Source organism: Rhinolophus ferrumequinum, chromosome 13 (genome assembly GCF_004115265.2).
Source record: "Rhinolophus ferrumequinum isolate MPI-CBG mRhiFer1 chromosome 13, mRhiFer1_v1.p, whole genome shotgun sequence".
NCBI classification, from domain to species: Eukaryota; Metazoa; Chordata; class Mammalia; order Chiroptera; family Rhinolophidae; genus Rhinolophus; species Rhinolophus ferrumequinum.
The window spans coordinates 42,476,265-42,500,694 of NC_046296.1; the positions used below are offsets into that span (position 1 = coordinate 42,476,265).

Consider the following 24,430-nt stretch of genomic DNA (forward strand, 5'->3'; position numbering starts at 1 on the left):
GTGACTTTTGGAGGCTGGGAGCTGGTTGCCACAGGAACCAACCATGTGATGAGAGGGTGGAAACCTTCAGGCAGGGGAGAGGAACTAGAGATGGACCCCATCTCGGTGGCCAATGATTTAATCAATCCCTGCTATGTAACGGAACCTCCACAAGAACCCTGACCCATGGTGATCAGCGAGCTTCCAGGTTGACAAGCACATCAAGGTGCAGGGAGGGTGACATTCCGGAAGATGGCATGGACGCTCCACACCCCTTCCACATACCTTGTCCAAAACATCTCTTTCATTTGGGTATTTCTAAGTTGTATTCTTCATAATAAGCCAGTAATATAGTAAGTAAAGTGTTTTCCTGAATTCTGTGAGCTGTTTTAACAAATGATCAAACCCAAGGAGGAGGCTGTGGGAATTCCCCTTTCAGAACTAGTCAGTCAGAAGTACTTGACGCCCAGACTTGAAATTGGCATCTGAAGTGGGGGGGGCAGTCTTGTGGGGCTGAACCCTTAAGGATCTGCGTCAACTCCAGGTACTGTCAGAATTGCCTGGTACAGAAAACGCACACGTTTGGTTTCAAAAGTGTGAGTAGAGGAAACAGTTTTCTTTTAGAATCTCTGTGAGCTTGAATTAGACAAAAATTTCTTAATTAGGAAAAAGTATATACCATAAAAGAAGAAAGAAATTAAACTTGTCATAATAAATTGATACATTGGATTTCATCAAAATAAAAACCTTTCACCCTTCAAAAGACACTACTGGAATAAAATGTTTACAAAACACGTAATTGATAAAGAACTATCAAAACTTAAGACAAACAACCCAATTTTAAAAAAATCAGCACCAGACAGGCAAATCCCTAGCCGTAAAGTAGGTTAGTGGTTGTGCGGAAACATGTATGTGAAAGCTCATAGCAGCTTTCTTCAAAATAGGCAAACATCCATCATCTGCTAGATGGATAAACTAATTATGATTTATTCAATAGAATAAAATGCTACTTAGCAATAAAAAGGAACAAACTACTGAAACACTTAACATGGATGAAACTCCAAAGCATTATGCTAAGTGAAAATCACAAAAGACCACAGATTGTAAGATTTCAGCTATATGAAATTCTAGAAAAGACAGAATGTAATGACAGAAAGCAGATCAGTAGTTGCCAGTAACTGGGGATAGAGGGAACTTCCTTGGCGAATGGAAATGTTCTGTCTTTGATTATGACAATACACAGCTATATAAAATTTTCGAGACCCATTACACTTAAAGTAGGCATATCTTATTGTAGGAAAAGCACAGCTCGATAAAGCTGATTTTAAAATTTTGACATCTCAAAACTACTCTGTAGTTTTCTTTTTCATTAAAATCAAGATATATGATAATGAGATGTTTCGTGATGTTCCAAGACAAATGACTGTAAAAATTTGTTATCAAGAATGCATTTCATTTGATAACAAAAATGCCAGCCAAATTCCCAAAGGAACAGAGTTTTAAACACTCAGTTTTAAAGAAGTCCAATGAAGTTTGACAAAACAGCAGATTGGCTTATCCAGGGTTACACGAAATGTCAGTGATAAGAGGTAAAAACAGATAATCTGGTAATACGCAGGTGAAGAAAATTCTCAAAACCTTGTTCTAAAGACACTTTCTTATATAACTCTTACGAATGTGTCTGTATTTATCTTCTCTGCTGATTTTCATTTGCCCAAGGGTATATGGCAAGTCTGTCAATATCTTGTTATATATAATATGTGTTATATATAAACACATATTACATATAATAAATAATGGTACAAGAAGAAAGTTAGCAAGAAACGAGTCAAGAAAAGGGATACTGAGAGGATCCACATAAGATTCCAAAAATACAGGAAGTAGTCGGGTAAGGCTGGAAAGGTAAGGTTGGAGCCAGGTGGCAGGGACGCTTAGATACCAAGCTAAGTTTATCTCATAGAGATTAGAAATGATAAAAAGTTTTTAAACTGGGGAGCGACAATAAAAATGTATTGAAAGAATAATCCAATGGCCACATGCATATTAAACTAGAGTAGGCAAAGATCAAATGCTAAGACATTAATTTCTAGACATTAAAACAATTGCCTAAAACGGGTGAGGACACTTAAAACTACATCAATGGTTTTCAACTACTGAAACAACTTCTTTGCTGTTGCTGTGACATAGTACACTCCCGTCTCATTCAGAAAACATCTAACATCATCTTATAGGTGCTGCTACTACACAGCTGTTCAAAGCACAGCAAATAGTCCAAACTGCTTTAAGTACCAAAATAGGTGTTCAGGTCCGGAAAGAAAGGGGGCCAAATGGTGAAAGAGGTGACCTCATCCTGGTCATGCAACCCACTGTTTGCCTCTACCGTCACCACCACCCACAAACAGCTGTTTGCAGAGCTCCACAGCATCCTGGAAATTCTCCTTAGTAACTGCACAGGGGTCCTAAATCCAGGTTGACAAACAGTGACCTATAGGAATTAACCTTCAAAAAAACAAGATTTTATAGAAATACAATCAAATTCTTCCACAAGAAAAAATATTAAAAATGAAAGGAATACATGTCCAAACATATAAAAGTACTATAGTAAATAAAATTTTAAATATGAATGATGAAACAAAAAGACAAATTAAGAATCTGAGAGTGAACATACAAGAAAGTATACAAATTCCAAAATCCTATCACAATCAGATACAGTGACTAAGATGTATGATGACAAAGAAGCACCGTTTTCCATGTTTTACCCGCCTGCTTTTTTTTGCACTCCCAAGATAACTTTCCTCTAAGCTTATCTGACACAACCAAACCCCACACAGGATATATCACCATCTATGCTACAATGTTTTATAATTCACAATGCAGACATCAATGGTTATACAGGAATCATTGATGCCCTAACAGTGAATAAGGAAAACTGTTTATTGTCTAGCTCCCCTCACTATAATGTAAGCTTCAGTAGAGGAGGGATTTTTCTTTCTTTTGTTCACTGATATAGTCCCAGTATGAAAACAATTCCTGGTGTGTAGCAGTTGCTGAATAAATATTTGTTGAATTATCAGATTTTCATTCTGGGACATACAGTTCATTTCAGTCACCAAAAAGCTGTCAGATATATTATATAATCATCATCCCCAAGTGAAGGGTTGTAGTAACAGGTGCAGTCTTATTCAATCTACTTAGCAGTTCCTTTTGAAGGTATATTGTAAACTGAAATTAAGATGTTTTTGGTTCTCTAGAAAGTTATTATGGTTAATTTATGTAAAGTATCTGACAGTTCCTGAAATCATGGCTAAATAACTGTTAGTGCCTTTGCTTTGCGACCCCTTTTCATAGTTACCAGGTGAACCAAATTTCTTGAAATGTAGTCCATAAATTACAGCATCAATGATTATTTCCTAAAACAAGTATACATTACAGATCATAAACTAAACAATCACAGGACTCATACTCCATCAAAAACAGAAAAAAGCAAGTATCTTAGAAAACTACCACTTAAACAGGGAACGGAGAGAGGATAGAAGTTACTGAATTCACTGCCTTAAATTAGGATGACACCAGTAGGCACAGATGACAACGGCCCCTCCACAGGTTGAAAAAATTGCAACTAAAGTGATCTCTACTGGTAGTTTATGTCATTTTCTCAGGTGTACCGGAGTACGAAAAAAAAGTAAATGTCATTCCTTTAAACTGTTTCCAAGAGCTAGAAGGTCCATTGTTACCTAACCTTTAGTTTTCTGCTTATACCCCAAACAAAAACATGCATTTGAAAAAAACATAAAAGGCTAAATAGTGAACGCTTAAGGTAGCCCTCCATGTTTCCAAAGCTTCCTATATTTCACCATCACAATTCTTATTACTCTGTATTGTAAAAGCCTACATTATAAGCTCCATAAGTGCTTTGTTTATAGCTGGAAGACTGCAGAGCACATACCAAGCATTCAATAAATATTTCCTGAATAAATATTGCCTGAATCTGCCACAGAATTATAAGCTTCATGAGAGCAGGGATTTCAAGTGTCTCATTCACCAATTTATCACTGCACTTAGCATACAGCGTGTGATCCAAAGAAGCTAATTAAGACCCCTTTACTTAATGAACATCATTATGACCAAGAAACACAAAATAGTGCCTTATATAAGTCTTAAACCCACAACCTTAGTCCCATCGGAGTATGCACAAATGAACCAAGATAAGAAGTTTCAGTGTGCATATAATCTTTAAATCTCATTCACAAACAAAAATTTCAAGAAAAGAAGTCAAATACTGATTACTTTCCCAATCAGCTCTCTTTATTCCAAACTTTGTTCTCCAATACCTTATCTCAAATAATGTACCATACTGGATCCTAAAAATCAAGAAATTGTGCCAAAAACATATCCATACTAACCATAATTGGAGAGGGTTAAAATCTATGAATGCCAAGAGGTACTCAAAACAGTCAAAGAAAATCAAAGGCTATGCCCCAACTAAACTGAAAACAGGATATCCTTCAAAGTTTTTTAAAAAAACCCAAAAAACAAAAAACTTCCCACTCACTCATCAACAGAAGTCAGTTATGACACTTTTCTGGAACAAAGGCTCAAAGAAAAATGCAAACAAATTTTATCATTTGCTCTGACATGTCAATTAAAAATCAGCATATTCCTGTCACTTAAAGATCAGCATAAGACAGTCACTTTGAGACCAGTACGCAAATATCAAATATGACTTAAGGAAAAATAAAAACAGGAAGTCATCAATTTTAGAAAGTCAGAAAAAGCACATTCTAAGGAAAAAATTTTTAAAAAGGAAACGAAAGTAAATTCTTATTATGGAATACTGCAAATATAATACAGCATAATTTGACTCTATAATATACTAACACTTTACTGATCCAAGGATTTATCTTAAAAAAAGGAAAACAAAAGAAACAAAAGAAAGATAACCTTAACAAAAGAAAATACAGGGAGCAGAAATGATCTATAATTTACAACATATATGTATTATCAAGTTTGTAAACTAAAAACTCATGTATTTTACTAAGGGCCTCATTCAGAAATCCATTACTTTACTGAGGAACATCTGGTATCCTGTTATTCACATTATCACAAACACTAGCAGTATTTATTAGGTATGAGCCTGTCCCTGTAGGCGTGACAACCATACAATTTAAATAGGCACAGGCCTTGAACTCTGGGTTCTTCCTTTTTGAGGTCCAAAACAATCCTATGTAAGTCAAACCAGCTTTATCTTGTTTCCCCCCTCCCCACAGATTTAAAAACTGTGCAAAAAAAGAGGCTAGACTAGAAACCACCACCAATCCAGTAACAATGAGCACCTCTAGAGCCTAGAATACCATCTTGCTCCAAATGGAGCCTTAGCGTCTTAAAGAAAAAGCTGACTGCAGAATTGGAGCAGAAAGTGTGAAAGAAAAGTTTGAACATCCTGTCACATCAGAAAGCAAGGAAGCCAGCAAAGACCACTTGGATCAGGATTTAGGAGTCAACATGAAGATGTTCCCACAGGCCAAAGATGGGAAAATCTGAGCATCTAAAAGAAGAGCAATGGTAGCAGACAGAAATACAAACATGTAAAAATCCATAAGCTTCAATTTAAAGGTACAGAAAACAAAGAAACATGTTAAATAACACCAAAGGATTCATCAGTACTTGTGTTAAACTCTATAGCACAAAAGGCCTAGTTTCTTTAACAAATTGCAAAGGAAAAAAAGGGAAGGGAAATATACAGATTAAAAGACTTAAGAATCATAGCAACCAAATGAAATGTATGAATCTTGTTTAAATCCTAATTTAAATAAACCACTGTAAAATGACACTTATGAAAAAATTGGGGATATCTGACTGTATATTTGATATTAAGAAATTACTGTCAAATTTTAGATCTGATAATAAAAGAAGAGTTCTATCTTTCAAGAGAAATAAACTCAAATATTATGGGTGAGATTTTTTAAAAAATAATAAAAAGAGAGGAAAGGGTAAAGCACTGACACTAAGTGCCATATAACAGCAAGGAAGAGTTATAACTGTCTAGAGTCATTTAGTACACGGAGCAAATGGCCCCACACAAATAGCTCTTGAAGGCACCACTGTATTACAGCACAGAACCATGTCTAATGCTCATAATAACCACCATCAGTCATCAAAAATAAGTTAAATTATGTTCTATATACACAGCTTAAGAAGACCAGATGTTCAAATAATGGAATACGATACATTAAAGTTTATATTTATAACTTGCTGAGAAGGAAAGATGATTACAATATTTTAAGTGAGAAAAAAAAACATGGTTGACTTTGCTGCTTAAATATATTTTCTTTTACCCAACCCTCTTACACACACCACCTAACAGTACCTTGCTCTAAGATAATTGCTGATTGTTTAAATATAGAAACAGGATAGTAAGACATATATATAATCCTGAATGATTTAAAATTGACAGCAAATACCTTCGAGCTAATTTACATTAATGGTCTAGTCCATGGGTTTAACACAACGTTTAAACTGTAGTACCATGTTTTCCCGAAAACAAGACCTAACCGGAAAATCAGACCTAGCATGACAGTTCAGGATGACATCCCCTGAATATAAGCCCTAATGCGTCTTTTGGAGCAAAATTTAATATAAGACCTGGCCTTATTTTCGGGGAAACACGGCAAGATAAAATGTTATGCAGTAATAAAATTACTAAAGAACCATAAGAAAATGTTCACTAACTTAAAATGACTTAATTCAAATCTGAACCCTACTTAAAATTATGTAAAATATATTTATGCATGGTTTTATGGGCTGAATCGTGCACCTGAATCATTTCATTGTGCCAAAAAGTAAGCAAGTCCTCAAAAAATAATGGGAACATGTTAAAAGAATGCAAAAGCCAGCATGAAGGGGCACCCACTAGCCAAGATGGGGCCAATTTCAGCTTCAAAATAAATAGTAATGGATTATGACCCATTGAAAAAAGTAGGATACCCAAGTCCATACAGATATAAACATACCAGTAAATTGAAGGTCTGATGAGGAACAGAATATTTACAAAGTTTCAAAGCATATCCTATAAAATACTTCTTAATTACAATTTTTTAAAAAGCAATTTTACAGCAGAGAAGCTTGGCAGACACCACGTTAATAAAATGATTAAAATGGACATCACTAGTAATGGGACAAATCAAAATTTTGTGCCACCTGACAGGATACAACGAGACAAAGCACAGCTTCACTTCTGCGTCATTTTATGCCAAAGATACATAACTTGAATCTAATGAGGAGGAAATATCAAATTTAGGAATGTTCTACAAAACAACTGGTCTATAATCTTATAAAACGTCTAGGTCATAAAACCCAAGGAAAGATGAACTGTTCCAGGTTGAAGCAGACTAGAGACATGACAACTAAATGCTACATTTGATTCTGAACAGGATCCTTTTTCTACAAAAGACCTTATGAAGACAATTAGCAAAACCTGAATGGGTCTGAGGATTAGATAGTAGTGATACCAATATTAATTTCCTGATTGTCTTGGTTATAGTATGGTCGTGCAGGAGAATGTCCTTGTTTATAGGATTTACACACTAAAATGTCAGTAGGTGATAGGGCATCAGTTTAGCAATGTAATTCTAAAATCACTATGAACATAAAGAAAACACCCCCTGACCTCTCGTCCACCTAGGTGAAGGCTGCAAACATATGCCTATAGAGGCCAGGTACTGAAGTAAATACCTGAAGCAAGCAGGTGTAAGGTAAGGACTGGGGTTGCTTACCTGAAACACCACTCAGTGAGTATATGCGTCATCTGGAATGCAAGCCCAGTGGCAAGACCATTCCATTTTCAAGAGAAACCGAAGATCCAGATTTTTATGTGAAATTTCCCAATTTTTAAATTACTCAAAAGGGCCAAACAAAACATGTCTGTCGGCTAAATCTGAACCACAGCTGCCTCTGGCCCAGAGGCATGTTTCTCAAACTGAAGCCTAGGGATAAAAGGAAACCACATGATATACATGGAACATATTCTTGGAGCCACAGTTTATCCCAAGAGTTTGCCTGGAATTTTCTGGGACAGGAGATATTTCTATATTTTTAAAATGCTGTATTATGGAACAGAATGCAAAATTCACAGGATTTTTTATAGCTTTTCATTTGAAAATAATTTCAAGCTTATAGAAAAGCTGTAAGAACAAGAATAGTATAAAGTATGGATACATAGTACAACTGTATGGATTCACCTATTAACATTTTACTCATTCGCTTTGTTTGCAAGTAAGGATCCTCCCATTTCTCCCATTTTCCTTTGCTCCTGCTCTCCCTCTATACATACATACATACCTATATGACTCTGTATACATACATACACATATATGTATATATATATTAAAAAAACACATATACATACTCATATTACACAATTTTCCCTGAACCATTTGAGAGCAAGTTATTTTACTTATATCGTGGCCCTTTATCCCTCTCAACTTTAGTGTGTACTGCCTAAGAATAAAAAAATTCTCTTACCATAACGTTAGGATAGTTATGAACGTCAGTAAATTTAACATTGATGCAATAATTTTATCTAATCTACCATCCACATTCCCATTTTGCCAAGTGATCCAATAATACCCTTCATAGCATTTTCCTTCTAATACAAGATCCAGTCTAGGATCAGGCATTTCAAGTAGTTGTCATGTCTCTTTAGTCTTCTTTAACCTGGAACATTTCCACAGCCTTCCTTTGTCTCTGTAACAGTACGTTATTTTTTAAAAGTAGTCTCCTCACCCTTTTAAAAAATAAGATATTCTCCATTTGGAATTCAATGTTTCCTCATGATTACATTCAGATTATGCATTCCTGGCTGAAAAATGACATAAGTGATGTGTTCTTTTCAGAGCATCACATTCAGAGGCACACAATGTCCACTGGTGCTGTTTTTTGTGATCGTGCACTCAAGGTGTTATCTGATATCACCACTGTATAGTTACTATTTTTTTCCTCTTGCAACTAATAAGCAATATATAGGGAGATATTTAAAACCATGCAAACATTCTGTTCATCAAAATATCATCTTGATTTAGCATCCATCTAGCAATGATTCCTGTCTGAACCAATCCTTATTATAATGGCTGCAAAATTATCATATGCATTTTTAAGTTAAATAGACTCCAGCTTTTGGCTACACTCCCAGATCCCTTAGGTATAAGCCTCCTCCACTTTAGGAGCACTACAGTGCAATGGTTTGAATACAAGACTAGAATAATCAGGCACAGCTTCCAGAAAAAAAAAAAATTGTACTTGAGCCATGCCTTAAAGACTGGATAGATTTTAAATAGCTAATGAGGTGGGGAACTAGTCAAGACACCGACAACTTCAGCAAAGCTGAAAACACAATATGGTGAATCCTTTTGCAAAAAATTCTTTTGCAAAGTAAACAACATACCACAACCTATCAGTTTCATAAAATCAAATTTCTACATAGTGAGTTTGCCTCAACTACACTAATTCTTGAATTATAGATATATTTTTGCTGGCATTGATATTAACTATACTCTAATCAGTATATTCAGATTCTAAAAACTTCAAAAACAGACCACACAATTTATTATAACTGCTTCTGATTGTTCATACACCTTTTCATGTATATGTCAGCCTCCCACCTAGTCTCTCAAAATAGGGATTAGCCATTAGAAGTGTACCTTTCATCTGATTGTGACCCATAGTACTAGATAAATTTTACATTGCAATTCTAAGGCAAACATATAAAACTGAAAAGCTTCTTGAAGCAATATCATGTGAAGCATCAGTATTTTATCATCTTTCTTTCCCTTATTCTTATTAATGTTGGTCCTGACCCCAAATAAATTGATTTCTAAATCCAAAATAGGTCATGCACAAGATCTGCACTTGGAAACCACTACCCTAGAACCTGGCACTGAGCTCTTTATCAGATTCCCAACAAAGTCTGCAACAAAGTTTTCACTCATTTCAGGTGAGAAAAATAAGAACAACCTAATGAGTTAATTTTTTAAAGGACTCTGAGATTGTGTACGATAATTTTTTGGCCTTCAAAAGTTATTTCTTTTATGAAACGATAGTGAAAATGAAGGTTAACTTGCTAATTATATACTGGTCCACTAATGTCTTCCCCAAATTTTACTGGAGCATGAAATCACTGCTCTGCCGTGAGATTTCAAAGACACGAGATTGTCGGCCTTCAACATGTTTATAATTTGGCTGGGGAAATACAATTTTAAGACTTGTAATAATTACTTCTACCACCTTGTAAGAAGAGATATTATGTGGTAAGTACCCTAAGAATGCCCTTATGTTAAAAGTTCAAGGGTAAATACCACGCTTCTTCGAAAATAAGACCTAGCCAGACAATCAGCTCTAATGCGTCTTTTGGAGCAACAATTAAGACCCTATATTATATTATATTATATATTATATTATACCTGATCGTATGTCATATTGTATTATATAAGACCGGGTCTTATAGTAAAATAAGACCGGGTCTTATATTAATTTTTGCTCCAAAAGACACATTAGAGCTGACTGTCTGACTAGGTCTTATTTTCGGGGAAACACGGTACTTTGGGCTGGGAATGAAAGGAAACAAATAAGGAATATTTGAGTTGGGCCTTGAAGGTACTGAGAATAATAACAGGGATGAAAAAATACCAACCAAATTTGGGAAACAAGAAATAGGTCATTTTGACCAGACATAATGGAGGACCTTGAGAAGAAGGCTGAAGTGTTTGCAAGTAGTCCTTAAAGCAATGAGGCAATCCAAGAGAGAATGGCACAATCAACGCACTGCTTTAGGAAGATTAATCTGAAGCTCCCCACCTCTCCAATAAATTAGACAGGTGGAGGATCCTGAGGATATGCAATAATCCAAACAGGGAATAGTAAGTGTTCGGACTGTGGTGGTGAAAAAGTCAGGGATGAGAGAAGGTGACAAGGGCTGACAAGTCTTAGAAGAGACTTTAACGTGGTAGGCAAAAACAGCAAGGACTCAAACATGATTCTGAGATGTCAAGGCTGGGTGATACATGCAGTGGAAAATAAGGAAAAGAAGCTGGTTTAGAGGAAAGGTAGTTCAGCTTCGGGTATGTCGGATTTGACGCACTGCTGAGTTAGGAAGAGTCGGTAAAGGGGGAGGGCAAGGAACAGTGGGCTCCATCAGAAAAACCTGAGTTCAAGTTAAAAAAAAGTTAGGATCCAATGAAAAACCAAGAATACAAACGTATATATAAATACACACATACATATACATACATACCTACATATATAGCATGCTTTTAACTATGTAAAAAACTATGCATAGAAAAAGACTAAACACGAGTATATCAACGTGTTAGCAGATATTAAATATCTTTAATATGCATACAGATAAGCTAGAGAAAAGAATTTATTTTTATTTCTTCTTTTGTACTGTTTTTTCATTATTTAAAATAATATGGATACAAACCTGACAAGTTAGGCTCCCTGGATTCAAATAGTCTTTTCAAAAACAGAGTAAACTCTCTGAACCTCAGCTTCCTCATGTATAAAAGGGGAATTTCTTCTCTCCCCAGGTTAGTGTGCAGGTTAATGGAGATAAAGTTTTCTATAAACTATACAGCAATATGCAAAGTTAAGGCATTATAATAGTCTGAGACAACTAAAACTATAGGACAAACAATCATAAACAGATGTTAAAATATACTACAGGTTTGGGAACCTTCCACACTGATTAGTGGATGAAGTAGATTATTTCTTTAGATTTTCTAAAGTCTTAGAATTGATCTATTTTAAAATAAAAATGTTCTCAAATTTCTTATGAACAAACATTTAAGTTGCACATGTCACAGAAATGGACTTATATATATAAAATTAATATAGTACTTTACCCACATAGTATTCAAATTTAAACATAGGCAGAAAAGACCTAGTACTATTATTCCCTAATATTTGAACTGCTAAATCAGTGACTTCATTGTTTTAAAAAGCCAGGCTCTATAGAGATAAATTTAGCAATCTCCACATGCTCTCTCTCAGAAATTACATGCTTACTTAATACATTACATTGCATGGCATTCTAAATGATGCTTCCTCCCTCTACTCCCACTTCTGGTACTTTCCTTATGCTTAAACATCTCTAGATATCTATTAAAGATAGCAAGCTCCTAAGGAGCAAGAAGTGTGTCTTGTATTTGTCCTTCCCATAAGAACAACCCAGCACAATACTGGTCACAAAATAGGTGTTAATCCACATACATGTTAAGAAATACTCTAGCTAACTCCTATTATAGATGCTGTAGTAATCATTTAAGAATTACTGTTCATGTCTTATTATATAACTTAAGCCCTTCAAAATAGAATAAGAAATTATAAATTAAGAAAAAATTCCCAATAATGAGAAACATTTTATGTGACGAAACATATAAAAAATGCTTTAGACTAGATTAACATTTAAAAATCATATACTGCACTGTACCTTTAAGAAACCAAAAGTATATATGAGATGAGAATCATAGTTCTACTGTGATGCTAAGGATTGTTTTCTTAAAATATTTCATAAATTGATGCACCCTGCTACTAATTGTTTATACCCTACACCCAGAATGTTATGTTTCTTATAGATACTAACCCTACAGTTTCATTCATTACAATTTTTCTTTAAAAATAATTTTTTGATTTTTGTTTTGGGGTTTTTTTTTTAACTTTGGAGCAGAAAAAGTTAATGATTAAACTGTATGTTTCCTTTAAAATATAAACACTTACTAACCTCTAGGTGAATTCCAAGATAAAAGTCTTAAAATTAAAGGCTTTATTATGAAAGAGAAATGCTAAAAAGACTAAGCATGAAATGCACCTAATCCCTGCCTTGTGAAAATCAATTAGAAAAGCTGTGTCAACAGTTTTCCACTTTTGCACATATACCTGAGATTTAAAATATACACTGTATATACATTTTGTAAGCGTGTCTTATGTGTATACATATATAGTGATCTGGAAGCAGGACATCAAGTTGTTTAGGGTACTTCCCCTCCCCACTAAGTTTTTAAAAAGTTGTTTCCAAAGTGATGCCTTTTTTAATTACCATAATTCATAAACTAAAGATACCAGCCTAAGGGAAATTCCAGAGCACCAGCACCTGCCAGCCAAATTGCCTGAAATTCATCAGCTGCAAAGACTGAAAGCATCCTTTAGTGTTGTTATATAAAACAAAAAGTAATACAACAGGTATATAATTTCAATGTGGCACGCATAACATGGCCAGTCACTTAACATTCCTCTCAAAGATTTCAAAAACCACTACACACATTTTAATTGTCATTAGAGAGCTGAAATGCACATAATAGAATGTTTCCCTTATCTAAACACTCAACAATCAGGGTACAGTTAAAATTTTAAGTTTTCCACTTACAAAGTGATTCACTATAAGATTCCTTTAAATAATCAGTTTCTCTAGAATCATTCTGTTTATAAAGCATCAACTTTTCTGCTTATAAAAATGTAGTTTCTTACTTTTTTTTTTTTATACAATAACCCATTGTACACACGTACGAGGACACAAAAGAGGCAACCAAGTGCAGGAAGGGATTCCCTTCTTCCCCAGTTGGGTGAGGGACAAATGGGGGCAAGTCTGCCTGATTAGCTTAAGGACACCACTGCCACACTTGCAGGACCCAAGACAGAACTGAAACAAGGAATGTCAGTGCTGGACAGGACCCAAGAGTTCATCTTGCCTCCCCTTTGGGGAGAACACTGAGCCTTAGAAAAGGCATGACCTGCCCAAGGTCATGCAGCCTGGTAGAAGCACAGCAAACACCTAGGCCTCTTAACTCCCTCTGGTGTTCTTTCCACCAGGGATACAAAGCGACCCCTTATAGAGCAGATCATAGGATTGCCTACGAGGGAACTATAACAGGAGATACACACGTACACTTCCTTGAGAATTAAGTAAACGCTTTCAATACTTGTGACCCCAGAAGAACTTCACATGTTTTGAATTCTTGTTTGGTTAAATAAAAGTTTTTAAACATCTACTAGAATACAAGTGCTTGCCTTTACATTCATTGCTCTCTTGATGAAATGAAGATCAATGTAACTCTAAGCTCTAGACTAATGAACTGCAGGGAACAGAAACACGCAATTTGGCAAGAGTTGAGCAAAGCTCTGCTTAAAGGCTACCAGTAAAATATACCAGCACTACCCCTCCTCCACCCCAACCCTTTAAGGTTTCAATTAAGATGAGGCCTAGTTTTACTCTTACAAGGGGGACAGAAAGAGAAAGCACAGAGCTTCTGCTGAGAAGTATCTTCATCAGGAGCAGCTCCAGAAATACTTCCAGGAATCATTCCTTTCCCTCTCCACTGACACAGGTTCCTCTCTTTAGAGACCAGCATCACCTCTGTTCCTGATCAATACCGTATCGAAAGAAAGGTTTCATCAATGTACCCTCCAAAGGATGGGATCAAATGAGTAAGAAAAAAATCCAACATCAGGGTCAGCTCTAATGCTCTTTATGAAATGTGGGAGCCCCGACTGCAATTGATCTTCTTCATCTTTCAGTCTCTCAGATCAGTTGCCTCATGAATTGGATAAGAAGTGATAAAGTTATTTAACAAGGTATATCCACAAAATAAATGTAAGTGCCTCCAACTAGTGAGAAAGACTCCCTCAAAACACAGAAGATGAAGCTTCGGCAAGTCTTCCAGAAGTTCTTAGAACCTACAGGAGACAAGTAGGACAGCTGATTCTACTGTGAGTAGTGATTCCATCATTCCTACAGGCTGAGGAGTTAACAGTGCAAAGATAGCTCTGCCCCCAAGCACCACCCCCTCCCAGACACTCAATTTTTGCCCTAGTATATGATCATCCATTTGTGATCATATAGGACAAGTCTTTTGGTCCAGGATAATTAGCGAATAAGTCCAGGCATGAGGCTAAAAAAAAAAAAAAAAAAGGAATGAGAAGATGCCTCTTTAAAAGGAGCCCAAGAATGAAACAACCTCCCTACATAAGGAATTAAGACATCAAAGGTTAGATAATGGACAACAGGTGCCTTTGGGGTGGAAAGAGTAACACTTAGTTGCATCCTATTTTAGGATTTCACTCTCAAAGCATTCTAATGTGTGGGTTTTTTCCTTCCCAAAGAAAGGATCAAAATTACGGTTTTTATTATTTAATACTTAGGGGTCCATTACTCTTCGACTTTCTTACTTCAATTAAAAAATCCATCTAATACCAACATGTCTGAATAAAGATGTCCTATGGCCAGATCATCTACTGATCCATGAACACGAACCAACTACTAGGGATTTATTATCAAGAAATGCAATAAAGGTGTCTGAATACAAGCTACCTCTAAATAAAACACCCAAGAATACAAATCCAGCAGCAGGTATCACATAACTGCAGTATCAGCCAAAGCAGAAACTGTTTCTCTCACCATCACAATAGTTGAGCTCAATCTTTACAGTAACCAGATTTCAAGGGCCTCAAAGAATAGTAATTCCAGACACAGGTTAAAGGGCCCTGAGTACCAGCCTCGAGTTCTGTTTCCCTTAGTCAGTTACAAAATTTACTACCTTTATTTGGGTGAAAGGGAACACTGAAAGGATACTTCAGCCTACTTCATAACCTGTTCCCTTTCTCCATTCCACAAAGACAACATATTCCAAAAATGGAGAATCCCTTCTTTCCCTGACAGAGGCCCCCTTTCCTATGGATTCATTGGGCAGGATTACTTCTCCCCAGCATGCTTGCAGAGCCAGAAAATACTTCTGCTTTCACTCCTCTTAAAGAGGGTCCCCCAACGCAGATGCATGCACCTCTTCCTCTCCTGTATTAGGCAAATGATGCTTCAGTGCTTCTGGTTCTCTCCACCACTGTAAAATGTTCAGAGAAGCGGAGGGAGGAGAGGGAAGTTGTCAGTTACCCTAAGACACTAAGATACCCTACGATACCCTAAGATAAAAGAAGCCTCCAAATTTAAAGTGAAGACTGAGGGGGTGCCCCCTTCCTGAAGAGGGAATGGGGGTCCCCACGCTAAAAGGGAGCCTCTGCCTGGGAAAGGGGTGTCTCCACCATGAAAGGGAGACCAGTATGTGGAAAGGGGGAGGAATGCTGTACCCTGAGTGGGGTCAGGGTTTGAGAAAGGGGTGTCCCACCCCTTAAGGAGGGTCTGTGGGGGGAGCCGTGAGTGTACGGGGAGGGGTGTAACAGCTACTGGGGCCTCTCAGAGAAGGGGGCACTTCTGGGGAAGGAGGCCCAGGCACTGAAGGGGGCGCTGGAAGGAAAAGAGGGTCTTACTGAGGGCTGGGCAAGGGGGGAGGGGTTATGATTCGACCGGAGCCTGTAGAGGGGCTGCAGCCTCGAGGGGAACATGTGCAGAGGAACTACTGCCATCCCGAGGGGCAGGGTGGAGAGCAGGGCCTGGGCTGTATATAGAAGGAACAAGGTTCCCACCCTGCGCAGGGGGAGGTTTCCCCAGGCGTACTCACCGAGGCTGCCGGCGAAACCGTCCATCTTGCGGGGAAAGCGCCGGGATCGGGGCTCAGCGGGGCGGGCACTTCATTCAGCGGACCGACAGAGTGGCCGACGCTGAGCCTGACCCGCTCGCTCTTTAGGTCGCCCGGCTCGGCTTCCAGCTCCCGCCTCCGTCGTCCGCCGGTCCGTCTGTCCGCCCCAGGGGTACTTTGCCGCGGCCGCCAGGGCCACTTCCCCGTCAGGTTGAGAACCGCACCGCTCCGCCGCCTGCCCGGCCTCCCTCCCCAACAGCAGCCGGGAGCGCCGCACCGCGCTGCGCCCCGCCCCCGCGCCCGCGCGCAACAGGAGCTCCGCCCCCGGCGCACGCCGTCACGTTTCCGACTCCGCCTTCCACGTGATGACACGGAGGCGGGGTCTTGACAACCCTTCCTTCTCACCTTGCCCTGGCTTCGGATTTCTCCCGCCTTGCGCGGGACTGGTGGCTGCGCTTGCGCGGTGGGCCCCCTGAGGACCTGGGACTTGGGTCCGGAATGCATAGGAATAAAGGGTGGTCTCCGGCCCCTGCTTCTCAGAACAGGGAGGGATTCTCTCTCATCGCAGCCCCTGGGGAGCGCGCAGAGGCCTACCAGAGACCAAATCTGGAGCCCCCCTAAAAGGAGATGATCATTCCGTGTGTACGACAAGGACGCAAAAGAAGCAACCAAGTGCGGGAAGGGATTCCCTTCTTCCCTCGGCTCACCCTCTGCCCCAGTTGGGTGAGGGACAAATGGGGGCAAGTCTGCCTGACTAGCTTAAGGTCACCACTGCCACACTTGCAGGACCCAAGACAGAACTGAAGCAAGGAATGTCAGTGCTGGACAGGACCCAAGAGTTCATCTTGCCTCCCCTTTGGGGAGAACACTGAGCCTTAGAAAAGGCATGACCGGCCCAAGGTCATGGAGCCTGGTAGAAACAGAGCAAACACCCAGGCTTCTGAACTCCCTCTGGTGTTCTTTCCACCAGGGATGCAAAGCGACCCCTTAGAGAGCAGATCGTAGGATTGCCTAGGAGGGAACTATAACAAAGGGTTGAGATGAAGTAAGCCTGGGTTCTAGGCCCAACTCCATGTGACTCAATAAGTGTCAAGTCACCTAAACTTATTTGGGCCTCACTTTATTCATTTTCAAATGGGAGGACTGGTCTTAAAACATATAAGTATATGCAGTCTTCATCTTCCTCCTCCTTCGACCACCCACCTATATTCTCCATCCTTTAAAGACTTTCCTGTGGTTCCCAAAGCCCCTCCCTGACCTTGGTTGTGTGGATCAGAGTAATATTTAAAGAGGAGAACGTAAGGGGCCCAAGAACTAGATTGATCTATACAGTAATAAAGAACCGAGAGAAGAGAGAATGAGTCATTCTAGAGAGAGTTACAGGAGAGAGTGGCAGTGTGAAGAAGGGAGATGAGAAATGAGGTGCAACTCTCATAATAAGTGGGGCTGAGAGGAATTAGATGGTTGGAAGGATTGTTAAACATTTTATTGCTCTCTTTCCTTATACTTTTCCCTTTTGGTACCTCTTTAAAAATCTTCCCTGAAAATTTAAACTATTTTTCTTTTTTGGATATCAGACCTGTGTGTCTTCTGAATACCTACCATACTATGTGGAGACTAGCCATAAGGCAGCCAAGATAAATTCAGGCCAGCGACTAACCTCCTTCTTCAAAATTACAGTATTTACCCAAAGTTTCCCCTACTGTGAACATTTTCATACCTGTAAGTTTCTTTTAAATCTAATCACTTAATGTTTCTGTTCTGACAACTGCTCTCCTATTTCTGCATGCAACACTCTCTGTCTTAGGTCTGTTAAAAGAATAGGAACTTGCATTGATACACTGGTATATATATATATGAGGTGTGATCACAAAATATGGTGAATGTTTGAATTAAAAAATTTTATTACAGTAAAAGACACATTGCCGTTAATCCTCCTCAAAATACTCCCCCTCTCGTCAAACACACTTATCCCATCTTTCTTGCCACTTTCTGAAGCAGTTCTGGAAGTCCTCTTTCGTGAGTATCTTTAGTTGCGCTGTTGTGGCTGCCTTGGTGTCCTGAATCATTTTGTCTTTGTGGAAGAGCCAGAAGTCTCACTGTCAATAAGGTGGATGAGGACACACTGTAATGTTTTTACTTGACAGAAATTGCCGCATACCAAAAGCAATGTGTGACACCGAGCGTTGTCATGATGGAGGCTGATTTACGACACACTTTAAAACACACCTTCTCTCAACTGTACCTCACACCTGACTGACTGCACTGAACAAGTTGAAATTTGTCACACACTGTTACTAAAGTTCTACGTGCCTCTTCCTGTATTGAAGCTCCCTGGCTTTCTGTTGGATGGCACTTAGCAGCAGCATTCACCGTATGTTTTGGTCACACTGTTTATTTTTAATTCAAAAAGGATCTACATTTTGTGGGGCCTGAAGCTTTTATTATTTGTGGGGCCCTTTTGAGAAAAATGAATTCAAAAATTGCAAATACAAAATAATGTTAAATGGAATATTTATTTAGACTGAGAAAAGAAATCACAATAGATTACACATTTTAAGAAGCCTGCAAATACTACAAACATTACAAAATTGAGAAATATAACATTCAATTAACTACCCAACATACCTCCAATACTTTTTTCCTAAACTTCTTGTCTGCATACTCTTTGATTAACTCTTCATGTGACAATTTTTTTTTCTTACTAAATATCTTTTGTTGGGATCCTGCTATATGACAGGTTTTGTACCCAGGTGCTTTCTACATCTAACCCCATTTCAATGTTACAGCAAGCCATGAGATCAGTGTTATGAATATGACAGTGATTTTTTTAAATGTAGTTTTGTAATAGAGAGGGCAAAAAGAAAGTTTAGTTTTTTATTTTCTATCATGGTTGATCAGTTTGTCCTTATTATTGATAATTGGGATGCATAAAAAAATCACAACACATATATTATAGGCTGTTTGTAGTATTGCTGCAGGAATTCTGATTAGTTCTATTTCATGTGATTCCCATTTTAAAAAAAACAAAACAATAAAATGTATGATGAATTTTAAATTATACACACTGAATTATTAAGTATATTCCTGACAGGAGAGAACTTCCATTGTGGTTGACATCAGTGAAAACCAAATTGTCCACTTCTATATATCAGATGATTAGAAGAATTCCCTAGACTAGCTTCTGGCTCGTCATGTTTCAAACGTTGTTTCTCCCAACTACCCACATACTTCCAGTGCCAGCCATGTGTTCATTTCACATTATGACCTCTAGTCCTGCACCTCTGTGAGAGGATGTTGGGGGTCATGAGGTATTCCTGGAATCTATTGCTAAACAAAAACAGTCAACAAGAACGTAATTAAATGTAAGTGAGATTGCAGTGAAAGACACACTTTTCTAGAGCCTTTGAAGAGAACTCTGGAGCTTGTTTCATTAACCTCATGGTAAATCTGCCTCTTGTAGTTACTTTTAATTTTTACAAAAGTAATCCATGTTTATCCTAACTAGTGAGGCCAACCAAAAGTTAAAAAAAAAAAAGGCAAGGACAGGAAAAATAAAATAAATGCTCGATCAGAAAAAGAACAAATAAGGAGAAATACAGCAGTCACTTGTCCATAATAATTTCAGAACCCTGATGGGATAGGTTCTGGAGGGTAAGGAAAGTTCTTAAATGTTGCTCTTCTTTCCAAGGATTCCTTTGTCCATTGTACTCCATAGCCCCTGGCTTTGCTATTCTACAAAAGAGTGTTGGGGAATAAACCTTTCATATAAGCTGCTCACTTCCTACTGGTGCAAATAGGAGATGCAAAGGTTACTTTCCAACTCAAATAATCGAGGGATTTGTTTGAGAACATGATTCCCTCAAAAACTTCGTAGGCCTCTATTTGCTTCCAGTCATCAACATGTGCCAATAACCACACCCAAACTTCTTTCCTACACATAATTCTCAAGCCTGGTTTACATCTTTTCTCTCTCTCTCAGTTTAATGGGAGCTATCTTCAGGCCAACAGACTTGGATGAAAAGACCATACTCTTAATCAGATCTTTGTTGTGAGCTTGAGTCTAAATGGACTTTTGTTACTCAAAATTTTTTAATATTTTGTTTTCTATCTGAGTGTCTAGAAGTCGTCAGCTTTCTAATCTTTTAGCCACCAAAATTCTGGGCTTCCTTTGATTCTCTTTTACTTATGCTTGCAAACCAGTCAAATCATGCTTGAGCTTTTCTCTCTTGTAATGCTTTACTAAAGTTAGTAAATAATAGCCGACATACACTATTACTGTTTCCCAAAACTTCCTCTAGAGCTGTAGGCTCACTAGACAAGTAGCGTGCCACCTTCTAAATTATCTCAAGCAACAGTTGTACCAAATCTTTTGCCATGACGTAACAGGGCTCTCAAGTGATCCAAACTTCAATATCTGTTTCCACACCATTCTCAACCCACCAAAGAATTCAAGGTCACATATTTTAGTTCTTTTTTCCTTACAACAGCATTCAACTTCAAGGTTTCATTTTCTGTGTTAGTCAAGATAGGCTGACTGCTATTTCAAATAATCCCAAATTTTCAGTTGGCTTAACGTAATAAAAATTTTTCTCTCTTATCGGTATCCGATGTAGATCATCGGGATATTCAGCTCTATGAAGTCATTCAAGGATCCAGGCTTCTTGTACTTGAACTCCACTCTTTTCAGCCACGGTTGAAGAACACAGAGGATCAAGCAGGAAGCTTTTATGTTCTAGGCATGGAAGTGTGTACCTCACTTTTATCCACAATCCATGGGCCAGAACTTAGTTGCATGACCACACTTGATGGTAGGTGAGGCTAGGAAATACGGTCCAGCTCTGTAACTAGAAGGAAAAGAGAAACATTTTGGTGACAAGCCAAATAGTAGTTCCTGCCATACTCTTCTTCATAGCACTTATAAGAGTTATACATTTTCATTTATTTGAATGATTATTTAATAAGTGTCTCATTCATATTGTACACTATAAGGAGTCTTTAGAATATAGGCAAGGGAGTAAGTACATGCCCGTGGTTAAGAGTACAGATTCTAGGTTTGTACTGCCTACATTCAAAACCCAACTCCACCATTTACTGGCTATGTAGCATTGGACAAATTACCTAATCTTTCTGTGCCTCAGTTTTTTCATCTGTAAAATGAGGATACTATTTCTACTTCCTACAGTTACTGAAGGGATGCAATGAGATGATACATATAAAGCCCTTAGAACAGGGCCCACTATGTTGTAAAAACTCAATAAATATTAGCTGTTGTTATTATTGTAAGTGGGCTTGCATTGTGTCTGTGTTTGCTCACCATTATGCATACACTCAGTGACTATTACAGAGTAGCTGTTCCCTAAATATTTGCTGAATATTTAACAAACATAGAACTCTGAAAACTACTCAATCCGAATACTTTATTTCAACAACCAGTGCCCAATTTTTTTTTTATTAGTTTCAGGTGTACAAAATAATGTAATAATTAGACATTTCACCCCTCATAAAATAATAATCCCCTTCCCCCAATCTATTGCCCCTCTGACATCGTATATATCTATTACAATTCCATTGACTCTATTCCTTATGCTGTACTCCATATTCTGTGACTATATATATGTTAAATTATAGTTGACATACAATATTATTCAGCTTCAGCTTCAGGTGTACAGTGCAGTGGTTAGGCACCCAATTGTTTGAAAGGAGCCAGTATTAATTCTTCTGCATTATATTTATAAAATTAGATCTTATAAACTGTTTCATAATACCATAATAAAATGGAAAATTTAATATAAATCCCTCAAAATGAAAATATAGCTGTACATGATCATCAAACACACATAAAAATCCAAATACACGACACTCAGTTACAGATTACTGAGTAGTTATCTAGATTCTTCACTCTAACAAATAATTTATCTTTAGATTATTTTCAATACAGAACTTCCCTTGCCCTTCATTTCTAGCCCTTTAAATGTAATTTAATTCAGACAAATATATAATATGCATCATTTTCCAGGAATCCAATTATTTCAAAAGGCTAACTGTAGCTATAAAAAAATTTAATAAAATTTTTAACATAATAAACATTTTAAATGTTCTTTTCATACACAGAATCTTGACTCTGTGCAATTACCTGCCCTTTATGTCAAAATGAGGTCATTGTATGAGGAGCTTCAGAATACTTGTGACACCTATTCTCAAAGACCTGACCTAAGATTTGGAGAAAAATAAGATTCTTATACTGATTGCTTTGCTCTCATTAGCTAGATGACTTTGAAAGGTAACTATAAACTCTTTCTGGCTTCTTGACTTTCTTTCCCTCAGACATTTTAAAAGTGTTGTCAAGACTTATTAATTTGGGTTTGTTTTTTAAGTTTGCTGGGTTTTCTGCTCCTTTTATTTCATTGTCTTAATGTTATTTTAAAAACTAAACCCTATAATCATGGAACTGTGTAGATTCTATATACTTATACTCCACATACGCATAAGTATGATAGAGGAAAAAAAACCTCAGATGTTTTTCTTTGGCCTTTAAATCCGAAATTAATAATATATGAGTAGGAAAAAAGGGGTTCTTTGTTTTTATTACATATTTAACGTATGTTTAACGTAAGCAGTGTATGAAATAATTCCAAAATTTGTAAGAGGTTAAATGGAAATATTGTTCTAGCTCCTAACCATAAATAATGCCTAAGGATAACTTTAAAGTTATTGCAAGAGAAAAATAAAAAAGAGTGCAAGAGGATACACCCCAAAGTGTTAAAAAGTAGTTGCATTTGGGAAGTGAAATTGAGTGGGGGAAGAAAAAGTTAGGGAGAGATACAGGGGATTTCACTTTTATATTATTTTAATCATATCATAAATGTGTTAATGTTTTAAAATCATTAAAGATGCAAAAACAAAAAATATGTTGCAATGCATATTAATTCACATACTGACCCACAAACTGTATCTGTAGAGACTGATTTAAAAATATCATGCTTATTATATAACTTTTACCAATCTTGGCATGATTGTTATCTTTTATCTAAGACTTTCCAGACTTACTGACCTCAGAAAAGAATCAAGCAATTAGTAGTGCTGTAAATTCTTGGCAAGAGCTTATGCGACTGAAATCTATCCTGTGGGAATCACCAAACATGCTTCATTTAGAGGTATTTGCTGCATGGATGCATGAGTGAGAGAATGAATGTGGACTCAGGTTAATTTCCATAGCTCTGTTGGTGCCATTCACGACTAGCAGAGAGAAGAGACCCAGCCTGGGCTGTGGAACTGAGTTTTCCCAGTGCTGACCCAAAATTTATGCCATGAAGTGGAGCTTAGACTTATTGAGATTGTAGAACCAATAAAGGTTGTATGTGCTCGAGCTTCACCACATTTACTGGATGTTGGGCAAGTCTTAGAAATACGAGTAATAACTAATCATTTTCTTTTGTCCACCATAACTACATACTTTTTCCCCCACAAGGAATTCATAGCAGCCTCTCACAAAATTGAAAATCTACAGGGAAATACTTTCAAATATCAGTGTTAAAATGGAAAGCAGCCAATCAGGGAAAGTCAACTCTCAAAATTAATAACACAGGAAGTTCTCTCTTTGCTAATAAAATACTTCCAAAAAGATCATTTGTAAGTCAGCTGTTTAAAATTAGGAACAATGCTATAAATGATGGTTAGATGGCCACTTAGCCCCCAAAATATGTATCATACTGATTCCAACTTGCCTATGTTAAAGCCACATTGGTGACAAACTTATTAAGGTTTAGAACCAGCAGGTCTGTAATTGAATATTGTCCATTACAAGCATCTGTGAGTTGATTTTGCAATCTAAATACAACTTGTAACATCATCCCAACTTTTAAAGCAGTTGACTTACAACTGCTTACTAGGAAGTAGGTTTTATTATTCCCATTTTTTAGACCAGGATAATAAGC

The 24,430-nt window shown here is 37.5% G+C and overlaps 1 protein-coding gene across 5 annotated transcripts in view; it reads right to left on the reverse strand.

The window, feature by feature from the left end:
* EML4 (EMAP like 4) overlaps positions 1 to 16,779 on the reverse strand; it is a 140,029-nt gene extending 123,250 nt beyond the window's left edge. For all 5 annotated transcript variants that reach the window (XM_033124698.1, XM_033124700.1, XM_033124699.1 and 2 more), the window contains exon 1: positions 16,476 to 16,779. In XM_033124698.1, the coding sequence (XP_032980589.1) occupies positions 16,476 to 16,500 (25 nt within the window). In that variant the 5' untranslated portion in view covers positions 16,501 to 16,779. The remainder of the gene's footprint in view (positions 1 to 16,475) is intronic.
* Positions 16,780 to 24,430: the final 7,651 nt, after the last annotated feature.